The sequence below is a fragment of the Malaclemys terrapin genome, chromosome 1, assembly GCF_027887155.1.
Source record: "Malaclemys terrapin pileata isolate rMalTer1 chromosome 1, rMalTer1.hap1, whole genome shotgun sequence".
In the NCBI taxonomy this organism is placed as follows: Eukaryota; Metazoa; Chordata; order Testudines; family Emydidae; genus Malaclemys; species Malaclemys terrapin.
Genome location: NC_071505.1, coordinates 122227344 through 122239129, shown reverse-complemented (window position 1 = coordinate 122239129; position 11786 = coordinate 122227344). Strand labels below are relative to the sequence as shown.

General features: G+C 47.4%; 1 protein-coding gene across 1 annotated transcript in view; it reads right to left on the bottom strand.

The window, feature by feature from the left end:
- Positions 1-939: 939 nt before the first annotated feature.
- Positions 940-11786, bottom strand: part of LOC128830478 (poly(U)-specific endoribonuclease-like) — a 30380-nt gene continuing 19533 nt past the window's right edge. The window contains exons 4-7 of the mRNA XM_054016312.1: positions 10828-10949; positions 10627-10739; positions 9907-10060; positions 940-3243 (exon numbers count right to left, since the gene is read on the bottom strand). Of these exons, the coding sequence (XP_053872287.1) occupies positions 2980-3243; positions 9907-10060; positions 10627-10739; positions 10828-10949 (653 nt within the window). The 3' untranslated portion in view covers positions 940-2979. The remainder of the gene's footprint in view (positions 3244-9906; positions 10061-10626; positions 10740-10827; positions 10950-11786) is intronic.

Genomic DNA, 11786 nt, shown 5'->3' with positions numbered 1-11786 from the left:
GTACAGAGCTAATAACCACGCTGCACCTTTAAGTTGGGGGAGGAGGGAATAGTGCTTTACGGCCAGGAGGGGGAGTGAGGCTCAGAAACTGCAAAAGGGGGAGTGGGTCAGCTTGGGGATGCTGAGTCATCCCCAGGGACTGGAGGGTGGGGGAGTTCAAAAGGGGCAAGCCCAGCAGGAGAAGCCCCTTTTCCTGGGAGCGGGTGGAGCAGCAGCCAGCCTCCCTCTCCTTGAGGTGGCAAAAAAAAGAGGTTGATCAGGCCCTGCTGCAGGCATCGCGCTAGCCGCTCCTTTCTAGGGAGGCTGGGAAGGAAGATTGGCCTAGGCGGGGTGGGCTTTTTTTCACCTTCCCCACGGTGGGATTGGGGAGAGCTTTGTTATGGTGAGGGGAGAAGGTGTTAGGCTATGGTGTCACAACTCATTAGGTGGGGCAGCCGCCTAGTGCGGGTACTCCATAGGGAAGGGATACAGTGACCAGCTAAATGGCTTGGAAAAGGACTTAAAAAGCAGATGTTGGTTAAAGGAGCAGAAGGAGGGGGGGGGAGTTCGGTGTTACTCTGACTCACACAGCGGGGTGCCAACCCACTTTTCTTATAGCTCACCTTAACCCTCATTCGGAGGAGTATGGTAAGGTCTCAGCAATGGGTTGGCTGGGGGACCTGGATGGAAAAAGAGGGGGCTTTCACAAGCCCACAGAGTAGTTGTTGAATGAACATGGAGTTACCTGCACTGTACACTTTTATCTGCCGGGTAGTCTCAGACATCTAATAATAAAGTTGCGGCCTGATTAAAACTGTATCAAGTGTCCTCCTGTTCTTCTTTCGGTATAGCCAGACAATAACCAGTTAGGGGGCACTGTGCTGATGGAGATGCTGTTTGGGGATGACATATAGGAGAAGTCCTGGTCTCACTGAAGTCAGTGGGAGTTTTGTACTTTGTCCATCTTGATTTTGTGTGTGTGTGTGTGGGGGGGGGGGGCTCATGTGAAGAGTGGCTCAAGAGGTGAATCATTTTTAATACTATTTATTTAATTAGGAAATAGTAGTAAATTTACAAATCCTTGCTATGAAAGTATCACGAACACAACAATCATTACAACAGGGAGCAGTGATTTAAAGAGATGTTATGCTGGAATATAGTCCGAGCTTTCTATTCATATTTCTATATATAATTTGTCCCTTCTGAAACTAACTTTCTCAAAGTAGAATAATCTGAGCATGTTTTTTCCTTTTAATGACATTAGTTAGCCCTTTGGCATTCAAAGATACTACTTTGAAAGGAAGAGCTTTTGAGAATAACTATTTAACTTATTGAAAATGTGAAATTATGATAATTATTGATTGCTGTTTGATGGCCTGACCACTTATATGGCCAATGTCTCATTTCCTATTACTCTGTGTTTGCAAGTGTGTACCTTGGTTTCTGTTCTGTAAACCTCCCTACCTATTTCTTGTAGTAATTCCCCCCCCTGCCTTGTCAGTTCCCTCCCCTCTCCTTCATTCCTCTTACTTTAAATCCACACACAAAACACCAACATAGCATTTAAAGGAGTCCCCAAATCCCTTTGCTAATACCAAATCCCTGTGCTCTTCCCATGAACACTTGTACTGCTTCTCTTTCAATCCAAAGGAGGTACATTCTCGTCCTATGGGACCTTAACCCACACCATTAGGGATAGATTACCATCCACTTATTTGAGTTACATGGGGAGGATTTACACAGAACTCTTAAAGGTTCCTCCAAACTCCTCTCTATTTTCTCCAGGCCCTCCACTCCTGTTAGGGATCCCCCTAACAATCCACTCCCTCTTATTGTCTTCTCTACTTTTTAAAATAGAGAACATGCTATCACAGAGTTATGAGCTCCCCAGTTAACACAAACTATTTTCTTTATAACATTAACATTGTTACTGCTAACTGTTCATTCCTGGTGACTTCCAAGAAATCTCTTTTAGTTAATTTTTAGGTTACTCCTCAGGTATCTGAGTTCTCTTGTTCAGCTTCACTTCTGCCATTGCCAGCAGGATCTCTAGAGTCTTTTGTCTTTTCCTATCTTCTTTTTCCTAAGTTTCACTGTCTGCCAAGAGTTTTTCAGCAGGTTATTTGTAGTTACTATCTCAGGAGAATCCTCCTGTACAGCTGAGATTTGGATTTCTACCCCAAGTGACACGGGCGTATTTTTCCTTGCCTAAAGTCTCTTACTGTATACTACTGATTTTTAAATTGTTTTTGGAGAATCCATCCCCTGCCACATTCTGTTCTGTTTTTTGGGGAGTTTAATAGGTTTTGGGGTTGACAGAGACTTTGCTGTCTCCTCAGAGCTCAGGCTTCAGGCAGTCAACTTATTCTGGCTTCCTGCTAGTCTTCATTAATCATTGTTTTAAGATGTGTCCTGTCCTGTAGAAGAGTGATTAGATGTAGTGTGATAAATGCTGCACTGACTTTCATTCCAGGAAGTCCTTCTGTGTCCATAAGGCTTGTGCTGGTTGGGAAGGGGAGGGATAATGTCATAATTGTCCAGATTGCCATTGGCAGAAATCCTTTTCTCAGCCTATAACTGAGGATGGGAACACAAAATACAGCTATGCAGTATTGTTTTACACTACTATAACAGAGGGCTTAATTTCAACACTAACGCCACAAGACTCACTTATTATGGGATATTCTGGTCTGTATTTTATATGGTTTGATCAAAACCCTATATTCATTTTAATAGGGGATAGTTTAAAAAACTGTTGTCTGGTCAGGAAGTTAAGGTACAGATTTATGAAGGCACTTTAGTACAATTTCTTTCATCCTTGGGTTACGGTGATAAAAAGGATTTCAAAGCCTGGACAGGCACTGAATGTTTCTTTAAAAGGCACATCTTAGGTTAAGCATCTTAATACAGAACAAAAGGAAATTATTCCAAACATGACATTTAAAATTATACAAAACTACAGTTAAACTCAAAAAGAAAATCAGGTTAGCTTGGCCCTTTTCAATACAAATCTTCATTGTTGCTGCTAAGGAGGACAGGATACGCTGTTCCAATGTATTTACCATGGCGATACACAACTATCTGTAGTTCATACTCCTCTATCCGCACCATCTCACGAGTGACCTTTTCCTGAGACTGTAGAAAAATGATTGTATAGAGGGCAAATTCAAACTCAGGGCTGACACCAATAAAGGTGCTTCCCACAGGTTTTACTAGACCTTTCCAGCTGAATTGTAGGCTCAGAACTTGATCATCTTCATCAGGCTGTAATCAAAAATAAAAGACATGAAAATCCTTGAATACTCAATATGACCAGACAGATATATTTTCACATTCAGGTTTATTCTGCAAATACAAATGTGGGAGTGTAGCGGGGTGGTTACCCCGCTCCTGCCCTGAAGGTCTTAAAACAGCCCTGGGAGAGGGCTGTGGCAGGGGAAAGGCTGGGCTGATTGAGAAAGCAGCCACACCTGCAGCCAGCTTAATCATGGCCCAGCTGGCCCTTATAAGAGGGCAGTGGGCTAGAAGCAGAGACAGTCTCTCTCTAGATGTTGAGAGGGATGGGCCTGGCTGCTGGGAGCTGAGCAGGGTACCTAGACTGGAGCAGGGCTGGGGAAAGGCCAGAGGAGCTGGGGAGCTCCGGCCTGGAAAAAACCCAGGCTGCAGGCCTTGTTAAAGGCCAAGAAGGTACTGGTGTTGTAGAGGGGCAGCCCATGGGTAGACAGAGGCAGCAGGTCCAAACCCTCCTTGCCAATTATACTGCAGTCCACCCCAGTGAGCGGGGGCTAGATCGTGACTGGCAGTAGCCCAAGACTGAGGTGAGGTGGGGTTGGGGGTTCCCTGGGGAGGGAAGACCCAGCGAGACTACAGGGGGCAGAACCCTGAGAAAAGGGACACTGGGGCCAGCGGCAAGGTGAGACACTGGCCTGCAGAGGGCACTCTGGAGGCTGGTGAGCTAATTCCCTGGACGACCAGCAGGAGGCGCCGCGCCGGTGAGTCACCGCCACACTGCCCCAGGGAGACTCTACTTCTGAGCAGCTATAGTGCTTGTATCAATTCTGTATATGTAAAATGTGGGAGGTAAAGCAGAGCTATTATAGGGGGGTACACAGCCCTGGATCTCACAGTAAATCTTCTTTAGAATCTTAGAAGCTCCTGTTGTTTATGGGTCAAGAACTTAGGCAGCAGGTTTATCTTTCCTAACACTTAGAACAGTATCTTAAGTCAATCCTGTACTACTGAAGTAAACGGCACTAAATATTTATGCCAATTTAAATTTCCTTAAGTTTTTCTATAGCATTCATCACTATAAGTATCCAACTGGCTGAGGAGTGTGAGCAGTAAGTAAAGGATGGTGCTGGTGGCATGCTCAGAAATATCGTATATTTTAGTAGATTTCCATTTTGATTCAACTATAGCTGGGATTTTCAAAGGAGTCTAAGAAGTGAGTCACCCAACTCCCACTGAAATTCAGTGTGAGATGGATTCCAAATCCCATTAGATGGGGAGGGCTGGCTCTAGGCACCAGCCCTCCAAGCATGCGCTTGGTGCGGCACTTTCTAAGGGGCGGCACTCTGCTCCCCCTTTTATAATTTTAATTTTTAATTTTTTTGCTTGGGGTGGCATTGCCGGGAGCTGGCCCTGGCCCAGCCACTCGCCCTGTCAGCGCGCAAGCCGGCATCTGCGCTCCCTGCCCAGCCTGGCAGCACCCTGCACAGCCCACTTGAGGAAACGCCGGGCCGCCCTGGGGAGACTTGGAGCAGCAGCAGGCCCCCTCCTCCCTCCCTCCCTCCCTGCATCCCGGGCCCCGCTTCCCTCCCTCCCCGGCTCCTCACACACTCTGGGAGCTCCTCTTGCCACCGCCGCTCGGGCTGCGGTGGCGGCAAGAAGGGCTCCCAGAGTGTGTGAGGAGCCGGGGAGGGAGGGAAGCGGGGTCCCCTGGAGCCGAGCTCGGGCTGCGGCGGTGAGAAGGGCTCCTAGAGTCAGGGCCGCCTGGGGGGGGGGGGCAAGTGGGGCAATTTGCAGGGGCCCCACGAGTATGTCGGAGGCTCCCCCCGTCTCCGTCTTCCCCCATTCCCCCGGCGTCTCAGCTGGTAAGGGGGCGGGGCTGCGAGCTGTGGCCGAGCGGCAGGAACTCAGGCTCCGTTGGAGACACCGCAGCGCTGTCCGGGAGAGGGGGGTAAGCGGCATGGAAAGGGGTTGAGACCAGACACCTCCCCAACCCCATCCCCCCACAGCCCTGACGCCCAGCTCCTCTGAGCCGGACACCCCCCAACCCCATCCCCCTACAGCCCTGACCCCTGGCTCTGAGCCCAGCCCCTCTGAGCTGGGCACCCCCCGACCAGGGCCGGCTTTAGGCCGATTCAGCCGATTCGGCTGAATTGGGCCCCGCGCTAAGAGGGCCCTGCACCACAGCTCTCCACCCCGCCCCCAGCTCACTTCCCCCTCCTCCCTTTCCCTGCACACTCCACCCCCTGCTCCTCCCCCGCCCCTGCTTCCCGCGAATCAGAGGTTCGCGGGAAGTCTGAAAAGAAGCAGGGGTGGGCAGGCAGCACCTGGTAAGCTGAGTCAGGGGTGTGGGAGGGGGATGTGACAAGCGCTCCGGGGAGGCGCTGCATGGCCCAGTCCAGCCCCGGCCGAGCACCTCCGGCCCCAGCAGCTCCGGCCCCGGGGCGTCAGCCCCGGTTCTGGCCGAGCGCGCCGGCCCGGCCCCCGCAGCTCGGCTCGGCTCGGCTCCGGCCCGGCCCCCGCAGCTCGGGCCAGGCCCGGCCTGGCCCCTGCGGCTCAGCTCAGGCTCGGCCCAGCTTGGGTCCGGCCCCCTGGCCCGGCTTGGGTCCAGTCCGGCTCGGGTTCGGCTCGGGCCCGGCCCTCCGGCTCAGTTCCGGCCCCGGCTGAGCGGCTCCGGGCCAGACTCAAGCCCCACGACCCCGGCTGGAGCTCCAGCCGGAGCGCAGCCCAATTCCTGGGGGCGGGGCTTGTGGCAAGCCACGCCCCCAGGAATCGGGCCCCGCTCTTGCTAAAGCCGGCCCTCTCCCCGACCACATCCCTCTCACAGCCCTGACCTCCAGCTCCGAGCCCAGCCCCTCTGAGCTGGGCACCCCCCCGACCCCATCCCTCCCACAGCCCAGCCCAGCCCCCCAGCTTTGAGCCCAGCCCTTGTGAGCCAGGCACCCCCCAACCCAGAGCCCAGCTCCCCACCCAGCCCTGGGCAACAGCAGCACCACCCCAGGCAGCGACAGCCCATTGGCACCAACCATCACAATAACCCAGCAACAGCCCATTATGTAATTGCAAATATATACATACCATTAAAGCATTTAATGTTTTTAAATAATGTATTTTGTGTATTTTCAAATTATTACAAATTAATTTTTCAATGTATTTCACTAGTTTATTTTTTATGTTTCCAAATACATGTTATGATAGTATTGCAACTTTTTTTTATAGAAGAGGCCCCCGAAATTGTTTTGCCCCAGGCCCTCTGAATCCTCTGGGTGGCCCTGCCCAGAGTGTGTGAGGAGCCGGGGAGGGAGGGAAGTGGGGTCCCCTGGAGCTGAGCCCGGGCTGCGGAGGCGGCGAGAGGGGCTCCTGGAGTGTGTGAGGAGGTGAGTGGCCGGCTGGGCTCATCGGTGCTGAGCAAGTAGCCCCACAGCCGGAGATCCTCGCCTTCCCGCCCATTGGGGCTGGACCAGGGCGCGGTGAGGCTGAAGAGTAGCAGGTCCGGGGAGCTCTCCAGGTGTTCGGCCGCCAGCATGTTGGGGGTGAGGGTGGTGAGCATGAACTGATCCACCTCGGCCACCAGCAGCACCACGAAGCCCAGGGAGGGGGCCGTGTTCTCCGCGCCGCCCCGCCACCTGGAAGTACTCCCGCTCCGCGCCGCCCAGCAGCTCCACCCGCATGGGGACAGAGTCGCGGCTGGGCCAGGGCTCGGCCACCGTGTGCTGGTAGTGGATCCCATGTTTGGGGGGCGGGGAGCTCAGTGCTGGGGCGGCAGGGGATGTGGTGGGGGGGCACTGGTGGGTGGGTGGGGAGCTCAGGGCTGGGGGACAGCCAAAATTTTTTTTGATTGGGGCGGCAAAAAACCTAGAGCTGGCCCTGTAGATGGGTGCCTAAAAGCCCTTACTGCGTAGCCCTTACTGGCACATCTCTATCAGTATCACTTGCATCAGTGTCTAAAATTATGGCCTCCTTTATGGTTGAAAGGTGACATCTATAGGCACAAATGAAAACTGCACCATTGTGAAAACAAAATAAAACTATGTACAGTAACTCCTCACTTAGTGGTCCTAGTTAACATTGTTTTGTTGTTACATTGCTGATCAATTAGGGAACATGCTTGTTTAAATTGTACAATGCTCCCTTCTAACGTCGTTTGGCAGCCACCTGCTTTGTCCACTGCTTGCAGGAAGAGCAGCCCGTTGGAGCTAGCTGGTGGGGGCTTGTAACTAGGGGGGACCAGCAGCCCCCCATCAGCTCCCCACTCCCCTAAGTTCCCTGTGCAGCAGCTGCCCAGCAGGCTATCAATTGCTGGGCAGTTCAGCTGTCCCTCCCTCCACTGCCATGTGCTGCTCCTGCCCTCTAACTTGGAGCTGCTCCCTGAGACTCCTGCTTGCGGTGTGGGGGAAAAGGGGGGGGCTAATATCATGGTGTCCCCCTCCCTCTGCTCCTGCACCCCACTTACCCCTTTTCCATATAGAGCAGGGTGGGGACACAGATGGAGCGAGACAGAGAGTTTGGGGCAGCAGCTGCTGTCTCAACTTCCTAATCCACTTAAAAAGACAATGCACTTAAGAGTGGGTCAGCTTACGTAAAGGGACAGTGTGCATTTCTCTCTCTCTCTCCCACACACAAGGTGCGCGTCTGTCTCTGTCTGCTATTCTGTCTTCCCTCCCCTCCATTCCTGCTGCCTTGTTGTTAATGTAGCCTCTCACACTCTACAATGTGTTAACCCTTGAGAGCTCAGCCGAGTGCTAGTTCATCATTTAGCAGTAAAGCATTCCCTGGGAAATATTCCACCCTCTAACTTCACCACCTCAACCAAGCTTCCTTCACACTCATCATAGCTGGCTGTGTGTGTGCGTGTATGTGTGTGTGTGTGTGTGTATATATATATATATATATATATATATATATATATATATATATATATATATATATATATATAAAATGTGTGGGTGTATAATATATATATAAAATGTGTGGGGTTTTTTTGGTCTGGTGAAAAAAATTTCCCTGGAACCTAAACCCCCCCCCCCCCCATTTACATTAATTCTTGTGGGGAAATTGGATTCGCTTAACATTGTTTTGCTTAAAGTAGCATTTTTCAGGAACATAACTACAACGTTAAGCAAGGAGTTACTGTACAGTACAGAACTTCTATAGCAGTAGCTCTCAAACTTTCCAGACTACTGTACCCCTTTCAGGAGTCTGATTTGTCTTGCATACCCCCAAGTTACACCTCTCTTAAACTACTGTACTTAAAATAAGAAAGTATCACAGCACATTACAGAAAAATTGCTGACTTTCTCATTGTTACCACATAATTATAAAATCAATTGAAATATAAATATTGTACTTGTATTTCAGTCTATAGTATATAGAGCAGTATAAACAAGTCATTGTCTGTATGAAATTATAGCTTGTACTGACTTCGCTAGTGCTTTTTATGTCACCTGTTGTAAAACGAGGCAAATATCTAGATGAGTTGATGTACCCACTGGAAGACCTCTGGGTAATCCCAGGGACACAAGTACCCCTGGTTGAGAACCACTGTTCTATAGCACCTCTCACTCACAGCTCTGAGTACATTGCCTGCACTTAAGAGGCACTGTTAACTTCAAGTTGATACCTGCTTGATTATGTTAACCTACTATTGTTGCAAGTAACACCTAAGATTATTGCTGAGAGAATATTTTCTCTATATTTTCTGTACGTTCCCTTTGTGCATTAGCTAGCAGTTTGAATAAGAGTCATTTTCACTGTTTCTTCTGTTCAGTCAGGTCAGCGTCCCCTGTCTGTATACGCACTTCACACAGCCATAGTGCAGAGAATTCATTTTTGTAAATAGGAAAACAATTGTTAAACCAAAACAATTGGCAGGGGTTCTCCAAGGCTACAACTATTTTTAATTCACAATTTTTGAAACTCAGCAGATTAAGTTGTCGGTGTTCCTTTAATTAAGCCTCAGAACAGCACTATGAGTGAGGTATTATTGGCATTGTGTTACAGATGGGGAAACTACAGTACAGAATGTTTATGTGCCAGATCCAAAGCCCATTGAAGTCATTGGAAGACTCCCATTGACTTCAATGGGTATTGGATCAGACCCGAAGTCCCACGATCTCAGCTCAAGAGAGTAACAAAAAGCCCTAGTCCCATTCTTTAACCTTGATATATCATGCAATCGACAGAATTATGCTGTTTTTCTGGACATACTTGTCTGAACCCATGATCCTAATAGAGCTCATCAGCTCCCAGAATCGGGCCCTTTGAAACTTAGTGCATTGGGGCTTAGCAGAAAGGCAGCAAACATACGGGGTTCTGTCCAATGTCACCTGAAAGGCAGGGGAATTTCCAAGTGATTTTTGTGGTTGAATATACTCTGCATCTTTCAATATCAGGGCTTCCTTCTTCAGTCCAGCATGGTAAGGTCACTGGAGACACTAGCCACTAGAGGATTACTAATCTCCTCTGTCCACAAGAGGTATTGGGGAAAAGGTGGCCCGAGAGAATTTTAGGGTCTCAGTGGGGAATTAAAAATTAGGTGGGCATTGAGCTTTAATAGCAGACAAAATCCACAGCAAAAATAATCTATCTCCCCCAACACCATGATGCCCTGGACTCATTAACAGAGACATTGTGATTTGATTTACTTACCTTATCTATAAACTGTACACATACAAACAGACAACCCTAAATCTCTCTTACCCTGCTATTTTTCCTCCTGGCAATATAGCCTTTGTAGTCAATTTGTTTATGCTTTTCCTGAAGGTAAAACTGTACCCAGTTATGCAAACCCAGAATCTCTTTTCCATGTTTTGTTTCTCCGACAAACACGTGTTCGAATCCACAGGAATCAGGCCTACAATAAAATCAGCATAAAAATATAATTAGCTAAAAAAATTAATTTGCTGGGTGCAGAAGGCCAGAAAATGAACAAAATTGGCACTTGCTGAGCGTTATCCATGAATATTGCCTGTTTTTAATTTTTTCTTTTTTGTGGAAATAAAAATAAAGATCTGGTTGTGAAATCTAAGTTGCTATTTGATGTTAAAGGAATAACTACCAGTAAAAAACAAAACAAAAAAACACAAACCAATGGATCAGAATATTTGTCTTTTCCATTATAAATTGACATTTATCTTTAAATTGCTTTTTGTCCCTCAAATGCATCTGTTTTCATAAAAAGGAATGTGTACCTAATAAACATTCAGTCTTAAAAAAATAAAATAAATAGTCTTGGACAAGCCAGGACAGTCTATTACAGAAACAGGGGGACATTAAAAATTACTTTCACCCAATTAATACATAACCAATTAATAGATAACTTTCTCCATTTTCTGTGGTTATGTCTGTGTGACATACAGACTTATTTCTTACATCCTATTAAATATGGTTACTACTCGGATCCATATTGACCATACATACCCCTTTCCTGTTTCCCTGGTGTATAGCTGAAACCAGATGCCATAGAGCTGAGACTTGAAATCATTAAGACTGGGTTTTGACCAATTTTTTCTAACTAAATATTGATGAGTAAGCTGGAGGATTGAAAACAAGGAAATATAATTAGTTTAATTTACAGTTAACTGTGGCAAGTGATAAATCACAAAGAGCTGCTCTACTCACTTTCATTACTTCTGTTTCTAAGATAGCATCAAGAAAACGATTGTTTTCAGCCATTTCTTGTGGGGTCACAACTTCTGCTACACCAGTTGACGTTTCATAGTTGTCCAATAGGGAAACAAAAGCTGCAAAGAAAGATTCCATTCAGCATGGCATCTGGTATAGATGCTCAACAGTGTGTAGACAAAATCACCTTTGTAGTTTGGCCTCTAGATGGCAACATAATCACAAAAACATGATCAATTCTGGTATTCTATCTAGTATAGCAGATATATAAATAACAGTGTTCTGGTGAAGCTCCACTAATTGCTATATCATTGCATCTTTGCTCTGATCAAGGGTTTTAGGCCCAGTAGGCATTGCTGTTCAATGTTATAAAGTTTGTCAATCCCCAGGTGAGCCCAACCCTGGAGTGGGTGCTAATCCTGACCAAAAAAAAAGATGTGTGTGAATAATAAGTCCTTGTTCCACAGTAGTAATACCAGAAAACATCCTCCATGCAGAAAAGGAGTCAGTGTGAACCTGAATGGCTGCAAAATGAGAAATAATGTTACGACCTAATTAATTAGTTAATGTTTCTAGAGGCACCAAGGAATAAGTAATAAATTGAAATGGCAGTTTCTGGAACTGCCATTTAATAGGCATAAAGCCAAATTCTGTTCTGAGTTACACGGCTGTGTAAATACAGAGAGATTGCCTCCATTCCTTTTATTGGCATTGCCTCACAGGTGTAATAGATATCAGAATACTGCTCAGAGACTTTTGTTTGAAATAAAGGTAATGTTGGTAGTTGGTACTCTATTTTAATACGAGTGTAGCCAGCCATCTGAGCAAGAAAGTATTAAGTGTGAACAAGTTAGATTTTAAAAGTTGCTGGGTTCTGCTGATTGAGTTTATTCTTGTAAATATGTATAATTCTTGCCAATCTTACCAAAAATGTGTACATTGTTTACCTGCATATT